General features: G+C 33.4%; 2 protein-coding genes across 4 annotated transcripts; both read right to left on the bottom strand.

Moving 5' to 3' along the window:
- Positions 1-1,764: 1,764 nt before the first annotated feature.
- LOC108821468 (ethylene-responsive transcription factor ERF039-like) lies at positions 1,765-2,769 on the bottom strand. The gene has a single exon (XM_018594503.2). It carries the CDS (start codon positions 2,541-2,543, stop codon positions 2,016-2,018), a length of 528 nt encoding a protein of 175 aa, XP_018450005.1. The 5' UTR covers positions 2,544-2,769; the 3' UTR covers positions 1,765-2,015.
- Positions 2,770-16,894: 14,125 nt separating this feature from the next.
- LOC130499183 (phosphomevalonate kinase, peroxisomal) lies at positions 16,895-19,898 on the bottom strand. 3 transcript variants are annotated; one of them, XM_056993159.1, is made up of 11 exons: positions 19,741-19,898; positions 19,513-19,621; positions 19,260-19,410; positions 19,081-19,178; positions 18,845-18,951; positions 18,706-18,758; positions 18,212-18,589; positions 18,031-18,135; positions 17,691-17,918; positions 17,482-17,604; positions 16,895-17,344 (listed from the first exon to the last, which is right to left on the bottom strand). In XM_056993159.1, the coding sequence occupies exons 2-11, from the start codon at positions 19,518-19,520 to the stop codon at positions 17,078-17,080; spliced, it is 1,518 nt and encodes a 505-aa protein (XP_056849139.1). In that variant the 5' UTR covers positions 19,521-19,621; positions 19,741-19,898; the 3' UTR covers positions 16,895-17,077. The 3 variants fall into 3 exon arrangements, with proteins under 3 accessions (XP_056849139.1, XP_056849140.1, XP_056849141.1); XM_056993160.1 differs by having other exon boundaries at positions 19,513-19,561; positions 19,741-19,888; XM_056993161.1 differs by having other exon boundaries at positions 19,513-19,554; positions 19,741-19,870.
- Between the last annotated feature and the right edge of the window lie 2,096 nt (positions 19,899-21,994).

Genomic DNA, 21,994 nt, shown 5'->3' with positions numbered 1-21,994 from the left:
AAGATGTCATGCAATATAACTAATTCTATTCAAAAGTCATAGACTGGATCAGATAATATGGTTATTTTGATACACTATCCGAACCCGTTTTAAACATATTGGTTATTTAGATATTTTTAGGTTTCTATACATCAAAACTGAACTCATCGAGATCCGAAAGGATCCAATTCAAAACCCATACATAAATTTATAATACTGAAGCAAACCTAATTTTAAAAAAGAAAATACCCGGAAGGAACAACTTGTACCTAAATGAATAACCAATGTTCATGCCTATCTAATTTTAATAAAAAAACTCTTTTTATGTGTTTGGCTAAATTAAGCGACAGTAAAAGTAACACATTGCTATTATTTTAATTTTAAGTTATTATTTTATTTACAAAACATATCTTGGAATTATGTTTTTGACTACGTAATTTTCCAACAAATTGAAATTAAAATAAAAAGAATTTAATAAAACTAATCATAGATATTATATTCTTGGTTGGTCAATAAAGATGAAGCTTATAACATTTAATGGAATTATAAATTAATAATCAATGGCAATTTTTGTAATTAAGCTAGTAAGTTAAGGGTTTTTTGAATGTAGTTGGTGAGAGAGCATGTAGTGATGACACGTAAGAAATAACAGTGTTGTAAATCACACATGAACTAAAGATTAATTATTTTTAATGCTCCTAAAATAATATATAAGGGATATCTGCCGCGGTTTTAGCTGAGTTTTAAAAAAACATAGATATTGGCTTGTGTATTCTTAAGAAACTATTTGTAACGGAATGATTAGAGGAATATCCGATATATTCTTAATAAATTGTTCAAAAATTTAATTCAAACTTTTCATCCTAATTATATTTAAAAATTTAATTCAAAATTTTCATTTAATGATTATTGGATGTAAAACCTATCCAATTAGGAAAATATTTACAAAATATACTTTTGAGCATATACACACTTTTGGAAAACAAAATAGTTAATGAAAATTTATTTAAAACTAATGTGTTTATACTAAATTATTAATTATTAACTAATTTTTTATATTTTATAATAATGAAATTAATTATTTCACACTATTTAATATTTTAAAGTTTTCTTTATAATATATATCTAACTAATCTATTTAAAATCAACTATAGTTTTTATAAAAGTACACAATTAACACAAAGCTATACCACAAAAAAAAGAATATCGTTCATGCAAACAATTTATATTCACAAATATAATACTGTTAAAATTGTATTTAAAATAATACAGTTAAAATCCTAAACTTTTTTAAATTGCAAAAATATACATTATTTAAAAAATATATATTATATATAACACTTAAGTGTTAAATTAATATTTAATTATTTATCAAGTAAATAAATAAAAAGTGTTATACTAAATTAAATATTAAGATTAAGGTTTAGTTACATACGGAATAACTATACCGAATCAATTTTTCCATTTGTATTTAGATTGCTAATTTTGCAAGTCAAGGAGAGACCCTTATATATTTATTCTTTGCCAGATCTGTGGGAGCAAAGTTAAATTATGAGAGGATCTACAATTGTGTATGTAATTGTAGGGTCCATGATTTTCCGGGAAATCCAACCGAATTTTTTTTAACACACTTTTTTAAGAAACTCTCAATTGAAATGTCCCGTAAAATTATGTACCCCAAAATTAATATACATATACATATACAACATATATATAAGCATGTTTAGAACTCCCCAGAGGTGCTCAGAGAAAAGAAAAACAATTTGGTTAAACTGTAAAAAATAATTTAATTATAGTTACGAATTTATCATTTAGTTATTTTATTTAGAAGTGACAATAACAAAGCAATAAATACAACATTCTTCTACGTTCATATTAAATTTCATGTCCCACATTTGCAAACTTATTCGCACGTAATTTCTTTTAGAAAAAAAAACACAAAAGCAAAAACCCAACAAAGACAAAACTTATATAACGTCACCAGTTCCCATCGTTACGGAAAAAATCATTAGCCGGCCGGGATTAGCCGTCCGGTTCTAGTAATGTTTCATGAAGAAAGGTTCTTCGTACGGAAACGAGTCCCAGAATCCATCGACTTTGTGATCATTCACGTCTAGCGAAAGATCAGGGAGATCGCAGAAAGCGTCGTCCGGGACTGAAGATGACGCCACCGACGAAGAAGCTGTGCTTGAAGGAGACTCCGGTGGTTTCCATTCTAAGGCGGCTGCTGTGGCAGCTGCTTGAATATCTTTAGGATCAGCGCTTGCCGGTCTCGGCAAATGGCTAGCGAGCTCCGGGAAATTGAGGTGAGCAGAGACACCTTTGATAGCTAGAGCCGCGACGTCGTGTGCACGCGCCGCCATCTCCGGCGTGGCGAAAGTGCCGAGCCAGATTCTTGATTTCTTTCCTGGCTCTCTGATTTCAGACACCCATTTTCCCCATTGTCTCTTTCTGACCCCACGAAAATGAGGATGCTTAGAAACACTATTTTGCTCATTTTTAGTCTTCGAGTTCTTGCCGGTTCTCTCCGGCGCAGGTGATCGTGGAAGAGAAGAGTCTTGCATCTAAAAGAATTAAAAAATAAACGAGAGATATATTTTTGGTGGGAAGATTACAAAAAGAAACCTAAAATTATTCTTGTGTATATTTTGGGGTGAGAGAGTAGGAATAGTTGGAGAAGAGAGATTGGTTTGCTTCTTCTAATATATACATCCAAATACCAACCAATTATTCTTGTGTGTACGTTTATTTATTTAAATTATAGATAAAAATTCAAAGCTAGAAAAGACCTGACTAAGATCTTTTTTTTCTTTTTCTTGTTGTTTCTTGCTTTCAATATGCCAATACAATACTTATTTTAATTTATGTATTTTTTATTTTATTTTTTATTAACCATGGAAATCCCAAAAGTTTTATAATTTTATAGACAATATCATGAAGTCTTGCATTCGGGTACGCGAATTGAAACCCGATCGTTAAGAACACGGCTAGGTGGCCAATGCTATTCAAAACCAAGGACATAAATTAACTCCAGCTGGAGACCATGTACAACTAGGTAATAACTTGGTTAATTTAATTATGTATTTAATTATCAGGTTGGACTCAAAGTTGTGTAAACCATGTGGTTGAAAAGGGCCTGTATTTTTATGTAAAATGGTGAAAAGAAATAAATTTTTGGTTAAAATGTAGCAATGTGTTTAAATTTTGAGGATTGAAAATATCAACTAGCTTAAAAAACATAAATGTTTAATTTACAAATCCAAACACTAAAGATATGTTCTTAGGGACACTTTTCTCTTCATGTTTTCTTCAGCTTGTTCTTCAGCATGTTCTGTACATATGAAACAACAGCATGAATGTTTGTAAAACCACAAAAATAAATAATTACATCAAATATACATCCGCGCGGTCGCGCGGATCAAAACCTAATATGTCTTAAAATTTAGGACCCTAGATCTTAAAGAACTTAAAAAAAGAGTGCAAAAGCACAGCCTTAGAGCTTCTTTTCATATTTATAGTATAATTCATTATTTAGACATTACTTGGACACTAGTTCGTTTGTATCTCACATTCGTGCAATTTTTCCCCGGATAGGTCTGATCTCCATGAGGAATGGTTTTCTCTGAACTTGTACGGGTTGGTAAGATTTCAAGCTTTGTAAGTGAGGATGTTAGATTTGAGTTTATTATGGACCTCCAACTTAAAATCAATTGGTTAATTAGTGATTAGTTCTAACCTTTATATATTGTAATATCTTTTCTCGGGATGATGGTTTTTATAGGACATAAATTTCAAAATTTTAAGACAATTATACTTAGTCGAGGGAGTTATACGACATTTATATCCAATCGGGTAGAATTATATTAATTAGGGATTTAGCATATCTAAGATATAGACTCTGATATATACCATGTTAGATTCAAGTTTGTTATGAATTTCCAATTTAAAATGAATTGGTTGATTAGTGGATTGACCTTAACACTTTATATATATTAGTTAATGTCCTATTAGATTCCGGATGTGGGATAACTTTATCTTTAATAGAGGGTGAAAAAACCAAGAGCTCTTGGCCTAATGGTAATGGAACTTCGGCTGGAGTGCCCGTCCTGGGTTCGAGTCGTCTTGGCCACCTTACCGTCTATAACCGTACGTGCCTGGATGGAATGCCTTGTAGGGATTAGTCTGGACTTACCGCCTGGAATTCCCACGGTCATAAAAAAAAAATAGAGGGTGAAAAGCTTTTCCTTCCAAAGTTCCTATAATATATAAGAGTGTGGCGTGGAATTTTTTATGGGAAGCTTCCGCTGGAGATCCGAGGTTCTGCATGTTATTAATTGTTTATATCAGTTAAAAACTTAAAAGTATGAACAACATAGTTTGAACTGTCTTCTCATTTGGTTCTAAGTGTTTTTATGAAAAGGTGGATTTACCTTTTCCTGAGCTTCTGTATGTTATGAATTTTTTAATAAAATGTGTTCCTTTGTTTCCAATTGATTTTGGAACAAAGATGAAATTGGAGCTCATCGTAGTGTTCCATTGCAGCATTTTCTCTACAGTTGCTAATCTGTTTCTCATTGTCAGCCATGTCATAAAAGAAAACTTTTAAGTGTGGCATCCATACTCCTCTATTCCACGAGCATGCATGATTCTCGTGGATTTGCAACCAAGTGAGCTTCGAGGAGAATTTGTTTTTGAACTTATCCTCACAATCTTTCCACAAAGCTATATCCACCTCACGATAAACCTTTTCTTTTAGTTTGGCCATCTAATATTCTAAACCTTCTAACAATTGATTCTGGTGGCTTCTCCTTCGTTAATGTTTGATTACCTCTTCTGCCGTCGCATGTTCTCTGCTCCATATCAATGGATCATCGGACATCTAAAATGTCATGTAAACATCCCTGTGAGGACCAAGAATCATGTCAGATGAGGCTGTAGCTCCGCCTTTTACATCAACCCTATGAAATCGTACTTTGACTAGAGTTTGGTGTTTGAGAATTTTGGCCCACATACATGATCTATAAAACAATATATTAAAATGTCGTTTTAATTTACTACTAGTTCTTTGACCAAACATAAAATAAATTAATAACTAACTACTAGTTATAGAACTCAAGAACTCAAGTATAAGAAACAAACTCTCTTATTCACCACTTTCAATAGCTTAGAAAATTTACTCAAAAACTAAGCTCTCAATCACACAAACCGTGATGATCACTTACAACTTGCATTGCCTTATATAGGCTAAGATAACTTCCTAATCCTACTAAGGATAACTCTTACAATATTCCTAATCCTATTACAAGACAGACTTCATAACCACATTAGGATTAGGTTAGCTTATGACTCAAGCTATTCTTTCAAGCTTATCAACATTCTCCCTCTTAAGCTTGACATCATCTTCACACACCACTTGTACTCCAATCAGCTCTCTTAATTCTTTGAAACGAACTCGGTTAAGAGACTTGGTGAGAATGTCGGCTCTTTGTTCAACTCCTGAGACGTATTCCACTTCAATCTGCTCGTTCTCAATACATTCTCTAATAAAATGAAATCTTCGATGGATGTGTTTACTACGGCCATGAAAAACAGGGTTTTTAGACAAGGCAATAGCAGACTTGTTATCAACCCGTAACACCACCTTCGTGCACTCTTCTCCCATAATCTCGCTTAAGAGTTCCTGAAGCCAGATAACTTGTTTAGCAGCTTCTGTAGCAGCCATAAACTCTGCTTCACAAGAACTCAATGCCACAATCTCTTGTTTCTGAGAGCACCATGTTATAGGACTGTTTCCGAAGAAGAAAATGTGCCCTGTTGTACTCTTCCCATCATCAACGTCCACATTATGAGAGCTGTCACTGAAGCCAATCAATCGTTGTTCTTCTCTCTTACTGAAACGCAGACCAAGCGAAGTAGAACCCTTCAAGTACCTTAGTACCTGTTTAAGTGCAGCTCTATGAGATTCTTTGGGCTCTTTCATATATCTACTTAATACTCCTACGGCAAACGACAAGTCTGGTCTAGTGTGCAACAGATACCTCAAGCAACCAATGGTTCTTCTATACTCTGTTTCATTAATGCTTTTCTCCTTTGGTGACTTACCAAGTTTTACATTCATCTCCATCGGTATAAGAGCAGAGTTACAGTTTTGCATTCCAACTTCTTCAAGTATTTTCCTCGCATAGCTATCTTGTGACAGGATGATACCTTCATTCGTTTGACTCACTTCGATTCCTAGATAATACGTTAACCTTCCAAGGTCACTCATCTCGAATTTCAACGCCATCTCTCTTTTAAACTCCTTGATCAGACACATTGATGAACCTGTCACCAACAGGTCGTCAACATAAACGCATACAAGAAGTAAATCACCTTTTACTTGTCTTCGGTAAAGTGACGGTTCCTTATAGCAACGAGCAAAGTCAAGATCTTGAAGAATTCTGTTTAGCTTAACATTCCACGCTCTCGGAGCTTGCTTAAGACCGTACAATGCTTTATGCAATCTATAAACCTTATGCTCGTTTCCTTTAACTTCAAAGCCTTCAGGTTGTGAGACATATACTTCTTCCCTTAGCTCTCCATGTAAGAAAGCAGTCTTCACGTCAAGATGATGAATCTCCCACTCACATGAGGCAGCAATTGCTATGATCAAACGAATTGTCTCGATACGAGCTACAGGTGCGAAGACTTCATCATAATCAATACCGTGCTTTTGGACGTATCCTTTAGCTACTAGGCGCGCCTTGAATTTACTTATGCTTCCATCAGCATTCCTCTTCACTTTGAATACCCATTTTAGTCCAATAGCTTTAAATCCCTTCGGCAAATCAACTAACTCCCATGTACTATTCTTCTCGATTGATCTCAACTCTTCTTTGCACGCATCTATCCATACTTTGTGTCGTTTTGCTTCGTTGTAGTTCCAAGGCTCGTTGTTAACAACCATGAGTAGTCTTTCACTCTCCACTTCGGCTATCAAGATATAATCTTCTAAATAAGTAGGCTTTGAACTTACTCTGCTTGATCTTCTTACATTCGCTTGCTCTGTTTCAAGAGCAGAGTCGTCTTCCTCATTAGACACAGAGTCGTCTTCTTCGTCTTCTATCGCTTCTACCTCGACTACTTCGTTCTCACTCTCAACTTCAGACTGATTCTTATTAGTTCTCACCGGTATCAAGCTATCCGAGAACGAGCTCTGTTCTGGTCTTGTATCATCTTCATTATCCCAACTCCATCGTTTTTCCTCGTCAAACAGCACATCGCGACTTACAATTATCTTCTTAGTTGTCGGGTTAAGCAATCGATAAGCTTTAGAACCAGGTTCGGTTCCTAGATGTACTAGGATCCTTGACCTGTCGTCAAGCTTCTTTCTTCCAGCAACCTCTGTTCTTGCATAACAGATGCAACCGAACACCCTTAGGTGAGCAACATTCGGTTTCTTGTTCTTTAAGGTCTCATATGGCGTCTGTTCTTGCAAGGACCTAGTTGCGATTCGGTTAATCAGATATGTCGCATGTCTAACTGCTTCTCCCCACAGAGCATTAGGCACTCCCATATGTTTAAGCAAGCTTCTAGTCATCTCGAGTAGAGTACGGTTTCGTCGTTCTACGACTCCGTTTTGTTGTGGAGAGTAAGGTGCTGTCGTGTGTCTGTTGATTCCGTGTGTCTTGCAGTAGTTATCAAATTCGTGAGAACAGAACTCTCCTCCTCTGTCTGATCGAAAAACGCCTATTTTCATTCCAGTCTCTTGTTCTGCAGTTTCTTTGAAAGCTTTGAACTTGGTAAAAGCTTCACTCTTCTCTGAGAGTAGTACAGTCCACATGTATCTAGAGAAATCATCGATCAAAACGAATACGTATCGTTTCTGTCCTGCAGTCCGAGGAGTAATGGGTCCACATAGATCACCGTGAACGAGTTCAAGAGGCCTTGTTGCTCTAAAGGAAGTAGCCTGAGGAAAAGGTTTCCTTGACTGCTTCCCAAGTAAACAAGACACACATGTTTCATGTTTTATCTCTATGTTTGGTATTCCAGTGACCAAATCTTTACTTATCATCTTCTTCATTGTCTCTGTGTTGACATGACCCATCCTGGCGTGCCATTTTGACGATTCTGTAGATGCTCCAGTGAGTAAACATTGAATAGTATCTGTTTGCAGGTAAACCTTGTAAAGTCGATTCTTTGCTCTAGCCGTCTTAATGATTAATGCTCCTTTTCTATCAAGTAAGGTTAGTACGTCGCCTTTCATTCTTATCTCGCATCCATTCTCGGTAGCTTGGCCTAAGCTAACAATGTTGCTTCTTAAACCGGGTATGTAGTAGACATTAGCCAACGTCTTTTTCTCTCCGTTCTTTAAGACAAATTTGACTGACCCTTTTCCTTTTATATCTATGCGAGAATCATCTCCAAAGCGTACTACTCCTGCAACATTGTCATCCAATTGGTAAAACAGGCTTCGGTTCCCACTCATGTGATTACTGGCTCCGTTGTCTAGGTACCATATGTTCTCCATATCTTCTTCATCCTCAAATACACTCGGTTTCACCTTTTTTTCATTCAGATATACTAGCTCATGCATTAACAAGTCGTCTGCTACTTGTGTATCTTCTTCTTTCTTTTCAACAGTTTCTTGCAGCTTCAGCTTTGCATCGGGGCACTCGGATGCGTAGTGGCCAGTTCTGTCACAAGAGAAACAGGTAATATGACTTTTGTCTTTTGCTCCGTATTGACCACCCTGTTTATATGCTTCTCTTTGTGCATAATATCCAAGTCGTCCTCGACCTCTTCCTCCTCTAGAGGTTCCTCGTGTGCCGCGTCCTCTTCCTCTTCCATAGCTTTCTTGATATTGTTCATTATTTGCGTACATAAGCTTTCCACGATCATCACTTTGTTCTTCTTCATCATCTTCGTTTACTCTTTCCTCATATGCTTTTAGTCTTCCAACTATATCTGCAAAGCTCGTCTCATTAAGGTTTAGCATTTGTTCAATAGACGCAACCATGAAGATATACTTTTTTCTAGGTAATCCTTTCAAGAAGCGTTTTACAAGCTTAGGTTCGTCTATGGTTTCGCCAAGTGATGCACACTTTGAAGAAATCTCAGTTAGCTTGCCCACGAAGCTATCGATACTGTCTCCTTCCTTCATCTTGAGCTTATCAAACTCCGTCATCAGAGTCATCACACGTGCTTCCCTTACTCGTTCCGCTCCTACATGTCTAGCCTTTATTGATTCCCAAACGGCTTTTGCTGTTGTTTGATTTCCTAACTGCAAGATTAGAGTTTCAGGAATAGATTGCCATAACAAAGCTATAGCCATGTAATTTTTCTTCACATGTGTGCTTCCTTCTTCAATAGTTTCCCAAACATCATTGACCTTGAGAACCATTGTCATCTTCATCGCCCAAACGGTGTAGTTAGTAGAGTTAAGCATTGGAAGCTTGATGGTTGAGGATCCGACATCTTTGTTACTCAGCTCGGTTTCATTCTTCACCTCCTTTATGTCTCCCATGATAAAGTCTCAAAATCAAACGTTAGTTAAACCTTCGCTCTGATACCACTTATAGAACTCAAGAACTCAAGTATAAGAAACAAACTCTCTTATTCACCACTTTCAATAGCTTAGAAAATTTATTCAAAAACTAAGCTCTCAATCACACAAACCGTGATGATCACTTACAACTTGCATTGCCTTATATAGGCTAAGATAACTTCCTAATCCTACTAAGGATAACTCTTACAATATTCCTAATCCTATTACAAGACAGACTTCATAACCACATTAGGATTAGGTTAGCTTATGACTCAAGCTATTCTTTCAAGCTTATCAACACTAGTGGGTTTTTCAATGAAAACACATGGATTTTTAAAGATAGATAAAATTTGTTTTTGGTTTGCCCTATTAGGAGATGTATGAGACTGATATTGGACAATTCCACAAAATATGTTTTTCAAATACCGACATGCTTTAGCCATTATTCCATTAAATTTTAAAGAACTTTTTTTTTGTTGAAATTTTTTTATAAACCTGTTTCAGAGTCGGACAGTTTCAAAAATATAATATTAGGAAAAAAATGAAATAATTATATTCCTTATTAAAATGGTAGTGATACAATTTTTAAAATTTGTTTTTCTTTTCTAGAATTGATAGAATAATTAACTGTGATTGGAAAAATTTAGAATAAAAAGAGTAAATAAAGATTATGGTTGTTCATTCCGGTAAAAACGAACCAAATAAAACAAAATGGAACCGAAATAGAGAAATTGGTTTGTATCTGATTGTACCGATGAAAAGAATGAATGTTATTTTTAAGAAACTGCAATATATGAATTGGTTTTATATATCAAACAGTAAAAATAAACCGAATAAATTGATTAATTACAATATATTGGTAACAATAAATTGATATATATATATATAATAAAATTAATAATATGCATAATTTATTTTATTAGTATCTTATTCATAATTAAAACATTTAGTTCTATTAGTTTTATTTTATTTTAAGTTAAAAGTTATTTTTTTCTCATTTTCATCAAATTAAATAAAAATAATTTATTTTATTTTCATTGGTAACTATTTTTGATAAGATATAGTTATATAATAATATTGTGGTGTTACTAATTTTTTTTTACTTTTCGTTTAATAGTTAAATAAAACAAAAGTTATTATATTTAAAATTTAGAGTAAGGAATATATATTTATGTTTTAATAAATCTGATTTCTAATCATATTATCTAAGTGTCACAAAAGATAAATATAGTTATGGTGTTTTGGAATAAAACCGAATAAACCAAAAACCAGTAATATATAAATCGAACCAAAAAATTAGATATGGTTCCAATATTGTAACTAATTATCATAAAATGAAATACCAATAAACTGGAAAGATACGAACTGAAACCGGACCAAAATTCAAATTGGACATGCCTAATAAAAAGTGAAGAAAGGAAGAAATATAAAATGCAAAAAAGGAAAAAAAGAAAATTAGAGTAAAACATATCTAAACTATTAAAGGGGAAATACAAATAGTGCTTAACCCTTAGTTTTCCACAAAATTTACTAATATATGCCACTGGATTAAAACTCAAAGTTTTGACAATATTAATAATAACCTTCCATAATATATTCCTATATTTAAGCAGTCCTATAAAAATTGATATCAATCAACAACCGCAACATCCTTATTTATTCATATTCCTTCCTATACATAATCTTATTAATTAAATTACCTTATGTTATTCGAAACATGCTTACTATATCTATCTTATTAAAACAGAAACATTCTGTTGGACCTAACATTTATTTTGTAAGTTTTTAAATTAAATACACTTTTATACTTTATAATTAAATCTACATTAAATTATTAATGTTCCTTTCTTTATACTATTATCCATGTTTTCAAACAATATACTTATTTCTTTATACTACTATCAATGTTTCCAAACAATATATTTTTTATACTACTATCAATGTTTCCAAACAATACAATAATTAATCTTAGTTATTTTATATCTATCATTTCTCTTTAAAATTTTGTAGAAACGTCATAATTTTATAAATTGCAAAATAATAAACTTTAAAATTTGGATTATAAGATTACAAATTATGAAACTATTATAATTTAAATCAAATTAGATTACATATCGGTCATCCAACAGTTCAATCGGTTAGTCTCGGGTTTTAATGATTTTTTTTAATATGAATATTTTAAAAACTTAAATTGAATTGTTAGATCTCCGGATTAACCGGTATAATCACAATCGGGTTGAATTAAAAAACACTGATTTAAATGCAAAAATATTCTAAACACACTCTTTGAAATTACCAAAATATTTGTTATATTATTAGTGAAATTTTCATCGTAAAATATTCCGTGCTTCTAAGCGCGGGTCAAAATCTAGTTTACTATTGTAAGATCTTCAATTCCTTTAACTATTGTTTACGGAAGTTATACATGTAACATGTAGTAGATCAATTATGTTTTTAAACGTAATATCTATTTTTTATTTTTAATGTAAATAAATGGATGTACATGTTTACAATTATTTCACCATATCAAACTGCATAGACAGAGTTTTTACATTATGTTAATGTCCTTCATATGACATTTTTTGGAGCTTTTATTTTGATGTTTTACATAAAAAATAGGTTGACTGTAAATTACAATATAAAAGTTCTAGCTTCTACTCAAAAAATATATTAAATTTATACCTATGGGGCTATAATGAAACTGAAAAATAATAATTCCAATACTATTTCTTTTTATATTTTAAATTTTAAAATATTAATATTATTCATTTTTCTTAAGACCCAAAAATTGAACCCCTAAAAATAACTGAAACACACACACACACACACACACACACACACACACACACACACACACACCACACACACACACACACACACACACACACACACACACACACACACACACACACACACACACACACACACACACACACACACACACACACACACACACACACACACACACACACACACACACACACACACACACACACACACACACACACACACACACACACACACACACACACACACACACACACACACACACACACACACCACACACACACACACACACACACACACACACACACACACACACACACACACACACACACACACACACACACACACACACACACACACACACACACACACACACACACACACACACACACACACACACACACACACACACACACACACACACACACACACACACACACACACACACACACACACACACACACACACACACACACACACACACACACACACACACACACACACACACACACACACACACACACACACACACACACATATATATATATAATATTAAATTATATAAATAATGTTGGAAAAAGCATTAGATAAAGATTTGGTAACAAAAAACAATCCCGACCATAAATATTATCATAGTTCAACATCTATATATTATTAAAATTGAAGTCCAAATTATGTTTGTTTGGAAATATAGATAACAATTTTAAAAGGATGTTTGTTTGAAAACTTGGATAACAATTTAAAAAATAAGGTTTGTTTGGAAACATGAATATCAGTTTAAAAAGAATATTTGTTTGGAAATATGAATAACAGTATAAAAATGATTTTATATTGTTTGGAAACATAGATAGCAATATATTAAAAAAATAATGAATTTATGTTATTAAAAAATTGAAAATCTATTATTTTATGAGAAACTATCTATTTGCGTCAACTTTAAAATTAATATATGAAAATGATCTAATCTAATTATCTAAAAATATCATTTGTCTAAAATAATCATAAAGCAAAATTTAAACTTTATATACATATTTCAAATCAAAATAATAATTTAAAGTTGATTTATATTAAAAAAAAATTGATTTAAAATATACATATATTCAAAAAATTATTTTTACTAAAATATTTTCTAATAACCATTATTAAAAAATGTTTTCAATATATGTGATTATTAAAAATATAATATATGTGATTATTTATATGATAGTCCATATAAAATACTATTAATTATATGTTTGATTTGTCAAAAAAAAAAATATGTTTGATGTGTTTTTAAGGAAAAAATAGATTGTGAATTAGAGGTAGACGTACGGGTACCCATTCGGGTTCAGTTTAGGTTTGTTTGGGTTTTGAGTTTTCGGGGTCAAAGATTTCAATTAAATTCAGATATTTCTAAATTTTGGTTCGGATTCGATTCAGATCTTTGCGGGTTTGTTCAGGTTCGGATAACCCATTTAAATTCATTATATACTTCAAATTTCTCAGAATACCTCAACTTAACATATAAATCGATTTGATTTAAATATTTAGATAGAGAATCAATAATTATGTTAAGTATTTTTGGTGGTTTGAGTATACTTTAACTATTTTAGATATTTACATTTAATTATTTATATATATATATATATATATATTTTTAATTAATTAAACCAACTTATAAGTAACATATATATTATGGATGTTTTTATATACATTAAGTCTAAAAAATAATATATACAAGTACATAAATCTATTTCGAATACATTCAGATATCTGAAATAATTTGGTTCAGATTGGATCCGGTTTCAGTTCTCTAAATACCAATTTTTTAATATTTAATCAATTTTGGTTCGGGTTTTGTAATTCTTTTTGAATCGAGATCAGTTCGATTTTTTAGATTCAGTTTTTTGCCCAACTCTAATATTGACATAGAAAACAACATATTTTATAAAAAAACATACACCCGCACGGGCGTGCGGGTCAAAATCTAGTATATTATTAAAACTGGACTACATTTTGAAAATAATCCTTACTTCATCATAATAATTACAATTTGTGCCACTAACGTAATAATTTTTAATTTACTATAAATCATATATTTTGTAGATTATTATCGAATCAAACTTACCATTATTCTCTAACCAAAATTTTTCTAATCAGTTTTTAGGAGAATTTACCAAAAATGACATAAAATTTTATTTTAAATGCAAAAGTATACAATACATACCTTAACTTCAATAAGATGTATGCAAAATAACCTAAAAGGCTAGTGAATTTACAACCATCCCTTATGACCAAACAATAAACCAATTTGCATTTTCACGAATATAACATCACGAAGTCTTATGTGGTTTTGTAAGTCTTCTATAGGAAGATTTATTGGAAGTCTTCTCATATAGTAGATTTTAAAAATAATTTACAAATTTTATAAAACTTTGTGATACAACTTTTGTAGAATAAATATGACAAACTTTAGGAAACAAGTCTCGTAAATAAAACTCAAAAAATAATGGACGAAAAGACTCTCATATAAGGAATGAGATGGAGCGAAAGTCGAGAAGTGAAATTCGCCCATCCGCCTCTCTCCGTGGTTTCGCCGTCCTCTCTCAGAACCTCATCGCCCAACAACTCTTCCTGGCTGCCCTTGGCTATTCCCAAAATGCTAGTAGGCTTATGACGAGATATTTGTTCGTTTTCGTAAAACCAACGATACAGGGGCTGAAACCCGGATTAGAAATATATGGATCACCGAACAAAAACCGCAAGACAGGCTTCAGCCTAAATGCAGCCATTAAATTATAGAAATTCAGGAAAATCGATACTCTTACTATCCGTAAAGGGTGGACAGACACGAGAAGAGGAAGGGGAAACGAACAAGCAAAACAGTGAAGAGACGAAACCGAATCTCTGATAGGACTAAGGTATGTCTGTTTTAGAAATCTAATCAGAATTGTAATTTTTGTAAGAAAGGAATGAAAAATTCTTGGAAACTGCCGTACACTTAAGGGAACTTTAAAACTAGGTGGATAGTTTAGCAAGCTGAGTCTTAAGCAATTTTCCAGTCTTGTTCTATTATTAATTAAATGTCAAGGCAGAACTTTCAAACCGATCTAATCTCTCGTAAAACCGAGAAACAATCGTCACACATGCAAGCATACTTATCTCACTTCCTAAAGAAATAAATAACTAGAAACACGAACGTCGTCTTAAAATTGACTCGTTCCTAGCACTTTTTTAAAAACCAACCCATTCCAAATTGCCAACAAAAAATCACAATCCTAACGCCGTCTTCAAATCGACCCAGGTTGTTGATCATCTCAGTCCTCGAAATAAAAAATGTACACAACCCTTCAAAAGAACAGTCCATCAATTTTATTTCGTTATAAAAGGAGGGAATAGGTTAGTATACTATACTCATATACTCCCATACTTCAAAAACGTTTTTGCTTTAGCATCAAGAAAACACTTTCGACAAACTAAATTCTCGCAGCAATGCCCCGTAAAAATTATCCCAATCTAAGATTCGTCTAAAACGCTAGCGAAATAGTCACACCGTCAAAACATAGTCCTGAGAAATCAAAATTATCTCTTCTCGCAGTCTTGCAATTAGAAAACTTGTACCAACATCAGACTAATAACACGACAGTTAGCAACTGAATAATAACAAAATAACTTTCGGTAGAACTCCAAGAGTGATTCTAAGAAACTTTCACCAAAGTTCAAAATCAAAGCAGAAGTGTTTCCCGTGTAATCCGCGAAAAAATTGCAACTTCGATATCTTCGATTTCCTATCTTTGTAAAACTGGTCACCCATTATTTTCGAATAACAAAACATTTTTTACGAAACAGTCTATGGAAAAACAAGATCGGTGTCATGCACAACGATTTCACAATACGGAAAAGTGAATGAGGAAAAGTAGAAAACATATTCCTCATTCAAAAACATCACAAGTAGTTGGCTAGAAACACTTTCCATTTACTTCCATGGGAAGCTCCTCTCACAATATTTTCATGAAAAATCCTTCGTATAGTCAAATCAAAACATACAAAGAAACTTTCGGAAATAAACATAACGAATCTTACGAAGAACTGTCATAGATAATTTTTGTATAATAAAAACAAAACTCCCTGCAGATCGTTGACTTCTACGTTTCACTTTACTAGGTTACATCCGAGCAAGATCACCCCGCAACTGACTCCGCACGGGTATGTGTCGAGCCTGTTAGTATTCTTCTCCCTCAGACGAAAAGGAAACAATTTCTATACAACTAAAAGAAATACAAAAAATTCTATACAATCTAATTTTTGAAGTTATTTGGGTCCAGTAATCAACCATTCCAACCCACTTTTAGAGTAACCCATTTGACAAAATTAGGTCAATCCATTACCGGCCTATTATGTTTTGGCACATACCACCAATTACAGGTCTATTATGGTCTGCAGCAAAACATGTAGGCCGGTAATGGACGAAGCAAACTCAAATGTAGTAGTGAGTCACACGTATACAAAGAAAATCTCGATAATCTATGAAACTTGTTCTTGTAAAGATCAATGTAGATTTGGATCCTACTTTTTCAAGCATTGAGATACCAACGTCAGAAGCAGTGAATTGAAACAAACACAAATAAGAACATTCTAAATTATTCCTTAATTTGTTTTTTCTTTCCGCTAGTTTTTTCCAAAGAGTCAAAAGACTTACAAATGGGTGAAAGGATGCACTTATCACCCAAGTCTATATGCAAAATAGTATACTCAACCAGCCTTGGTGATGAGCCTAATTCATTGGACACTGCGAACCAATGTTGCTTACTCAATATGAATTGATGAAACGCCTGAAGTAATACCTGTGGTGCGCGGATCACCACTTTCTAGGCAAACGCCGTGTGGATCTTCTTTCACCAACAACGCCAGAACATTGTGTGAACTCCATGCCTGGGTCAGTTTGCTTCCAGAATCCCATAGAGTAATTGCAAATATGGCATCAAACCCACCAGCCCCAGGAACACCAGCAAGTAGGACCCCTTCCGCATTCATTGTAGAATCCAAAAGTTGAGTTTGAGATTCAGGTTCTATCTGCAATTCCATGGTACCTCAAGGTCAATGAAGATGCAAACAACTTCCTTAAAATGCCAATTTAGAACCCTTATAAATTGTATCAGCACAAAGTTATCAGTCACAAATGGTCAAAGCAGAATAAAACAATAACTTACTGGAACACCAGCAGCTTCACCCATCTGCCGCATAAGAATCCTAATCCTCAACATAGCATCTCTTGCTCCTAAGAGTTCTCTAATAACCGCTTCGTTGATTGGTTCATTAGCATGTAGCACCCACTAAACATCAGATACAAGAGGCAAATCAACCAAGCTGCTCCTTGATGCAAAATACCTAATGAAATCAAAGTAAATGGAAAATATACCTTTTCAGAAGTAAGCACACTACAAGACTTGATGACTCCTAGATAAACATCCCAGTGGTCTTTGGCTAATTTGCTCAGACTGTTTAGCTTAGTTTCCAGCTCCAAATTCGCATCAGACAACTTTTGCCAGTTTTCTCGCGCTTTCTCTGGATCAGACATTTGCCACTTCTTTACAGCACTTACCATCGATGGTGACGAGGATCCACCACTTCCAGGTTCTCCAAGGAACTATATAAGATAACATCATTTTTAGTACACCAGGTTTCACAGGGAAAAAAGAAGTACGTGAAGTGGACAACAGTTTTTCCAGGTAATACATTAGGTCTGGTTGTTTGCTTACAAGATTCATCAGTGGAGGTAAACAGAACTCGGTTCTTTCATGGTCCCATTTTCCCTTCAAGATTCCGCCAATAACTTCATGTAATGGTAAACCCGTAACTGCAACCTGCAAAAATTTGGTAGTAGTCAGTATATTCCCAAACTTTTTAGGAAATTTACACAATAAACTTCTCATTACAGACCTTAGCAAATGACAAGACTTCCGGAGAGAAGCGGACATAACGCTGACTCCCATAGACCGCACAGCTGACATCAAACCCACTTCCAACCTTCCCTTGTGCAAGACAGTGGGATGTTTGTGCTATCATATGGATAACATCTAGATCAGAACAACCAAACTTTCCTTCTTTACATGGATCGGATAGGTCAACCACTCCGAGATAATGTAATAGAGCTGCAACAACAGCTGTTGTCATTGCAGCTGAAGAACCTAAGCCAGTTTTTGCAACTTCAGGCTTGCAGTTAGCACCATTTGACTCTCCTGAGTTGAATGTGATTGATGCAAAAGGTGCAAGGGTACCCAGCGATTCTGGTGTCACTGGAAGCCCAAGCGATTCTATCTATCAGAATTAACAAGACTATCAACATTTTATGCAAGTATATCTCAAGAAGAAGGATAAATGAACAAATGAAAGCGTAATTTAGGCAGTCTTCAGCAAAGGAAAAGATAGAACACCTGATTCCGGTAGGAGTAAAAGTCATTGGAGCCTAGTATTGTGATATCAAGACCTGCGAAATCGATTTAAAGAAACAGTAACACATTCAGCCTCTACTTGAGAAATAAAATGATGAAAAAGCAGAGACTTGAAGATTGCCTTGCAAGAAAAGTTTGTGCAACGCTTCTTTGTCCTTGTCGCTTGCCAAATGAGCAGCAGCGATGGCATACTGTATAGCATGCTCTACAAAGGGGTTTCTTGAATCACTAAAATTTTATTTTCAGAAGAAAAAAAAAGTGTAAGTTCTCTAACCACCTATATTCGACAAATGAAGTATCCAGAGTAAGACTTATGATACTTAAAAAAAAAGAACGAAAAAGTGTATAGGATCTTACCTTGCAGACACAGACTGAAGAGTCAAATGATTAAGTGAGAGTTTATACATGCTTTCTCTTGAGAGCTGTGGTGATGTTAATTTGACATCTGTCCATTTCTGTGAAAAAAAGAAAACATTTTTATCAGCCTTGCACGAATGAGAAGAAGAAGATGAATGTGTCTGGGAAGAAGTGGATACCCAGGCCCAACTCTCAGGCTTGACTTCTTCATTGATGGGCTTGACAATGGCGTAGAAACGTGCATTTGTACTCAACACAAGACCTGTGTTTGGCCTCTCGAGTATGAGGTATCCTCCAGTCATCAACACCTTCCCAGGAGCAGAAGCAACACTGCTTCAAATAGTTTAAGAAACCACATTAGCCAAAGTGAAATCGATACAACCAACATTAATGCGAGATTTATAAATCCAATTCAAAATCAAAAGCACTTACACAGCCATTTCGAAAGAGTGAGAGAATCTGATCGCTGATCACCTACGATCTGAACAAGTTTCAGTTCCCTTTAGATAAAATCAAAATCGCAAGCACGGATTCAACGTATCTACGCACATAGACACAGCCAGAGAACTCCAATGCATGATTATCGAATCGATTGAGAACTCGCTGGATTGCTTTTGTAAAAACATGAACAATTTGTTGGCGGGAGTATTAGACACTTACCAAAAATCTCAGTCTTCGATGAGAGATCGCCGGATGTGATCGGTAAATTTGCAATCGGGGACCGGCGGGAGAAGCAAGGAAGGAAGGGTAGATCGAGTTTGGAGTCAGGCGAAAGGGAAGAAGCAAGAAAATGGGGCGGATCTTTAATTATTTATGGGTTTACCAATATAGCGACCAGAGTAAAACTGTTACAAAAAAAATAAAAAGCGTCGAGAGTAAAATAGGAACTTACACCAAAAAGTATTAACAGGCATTTTAGCCTTTTTAACAGCAGTCAAAAAGTTCGGCTCGTGAGTTTTTGGATAAATAATTACTAATATTTAGCTTTCGTATTATGCATGGGCATCCGGGTTCTCAGATTGAGTTCGGATCGGCTTTTGTTAGATTCACTTTTTGGGAACTTTTAGATTTATATAGGTATCTATAATTTTTCGGATCAATTCCGGATCGGATTTTACCAAGTCTAAGTCGGTTCGGATCTATACTTTTATACCTGGAAAATATCCACAAATTTTTAGTATATTTTAGATTCGTGTCGGTTCAGATATTAAGGATCCAAAAAGATCAGAAATACCTGAACTGGATCAGAAAACTCTAAAAATACCCGAAGAACCTCAAAAGTACTCGGAAATTTATCTTAAATCATCCTAAAAACCCAAAAGACACTCAAAATTTTATTCGATCACCCGAATTATATTTTCTGAAAATCTAAAATTTTATCCAAGACCTAAAATATACACTTAAAACTTAAAAAAATGTTTGAAATACCAAAAATATACCCAATCATCCAAATATATCTAATATATACAATAACTATTAGGTATTTTGGGTACCCGATCGGGTCTCGGATAAGACCCGGACCGGAACCAAGATCCACGGGTCCAAAAAAAACCAAAAAAAGATCTGCGGTTTCAACCCTGTATTTTGAATAAGTTCCGGTTCGGATTTTCGGGTCCGATTAAAATGCCTATGCCTAAATTTTAGTTGATTTTCTTCTTCGTTTCTGCTAAAATATTTAGTTGATATTAGGTTAAGGTTAACCATATCTTTTGGATCCAACTAGATCATAGACATAATGATATTCCATATGTTATTCCTATTTAAAAAATATCTATCCTATTGTAAAAGAATTCTACTTTTGGATCTGTCATTTCTATTGTAAACTTTTAAAATTAAATATACTTTTCTACTCTATAGTTAAATTTATCTCATATCACTAATACAATTTTCTTTATACTACTATTTATATCTCCAAACAGCACTATAATTAATTTTATATCCAACATCAAATGTATCTCTTTAATATTTTTAACCATTTTCTTTTAAACTGTTTCGATAAATTAAATAATTTAAAAATTCAAATAAAATACTACAGAAACATTTCGACCAATAACAAATCAATTAAACTAACAGATTCTTTTATTTATATTTCATAAATAATAGTTATATCACTTCTTTAAATAACATAATAATTCAATATTAGCCATTGCATAATGTGTATATATATAACATTGTACACTGGAGATAACTATACTGTACAATAAATATAATAACAAAATAATTATAAAAAATGTCCAAAATATATATAATCTAAAGAAAAATGTTTAAAACTAATTGTAAATAACAAAAAACTGATATTATAGTATGAACCAAATTATTAGCAAGATAAATTACAAAAATATTTATAGTAAAGGTAATCAGGCTATATAAAAAGAGTAATATGATCAAGACATATTTATAATTCTTAATTATTTTATACCTATAATTTTCTATATCAAAATTTTGTAGAAACTTCATAATTTCATAAAATTGCAAAACAGTGAACTTTTAACATTTGGATTAAAAGGTGACAAATTATGAAATTATAACAATTTAAATCAAATTGGATTACATATCAGTCATAAATTGGTTCAATCGGTTAGTCTCATGTTTTAGTGATCTTTACATGTTTCAAATATGAATATTTCTTAAATCCTAATCATCAGAACCGGTTTGACCACATGCCGAATCGAATTTAAAAGCACTGATTTATCTCTCTAATTAAAACATAATCTTACTTTTGGACCTGAAATTTCTTTATAAGTTTGTTAAGTAAATAAACCTTTCTCCTTGATAGTTAAACCTACCTTAATGCACTAGTACAACATTTTTATACTACTATTTATGTTTCCAAATAACACTATAATTAATTTTTTGTCCAACAATATAAAACACTAGGGATTGGTCTGCCCTATAGGCGGATTAGTTTACACTA

This window comes from Raphanus sativus, chromosome 8 (assembly GCF_000801105.2).
Source record: "Raphanus sativus cultivar WK10039 chromosome 8, ASM80110v3, whole genome shotgun sequence".
Taxonomy (NCBI): Eukaryota; Viridiplantae; Streptophyta; class Magnoliopsida; order Brassicales; family Brassicaceae; genus Raphanus; species Raphanus sativus.
This window is presented reverse-complemented; position numbering and strand designations above follow the sequence as displayed.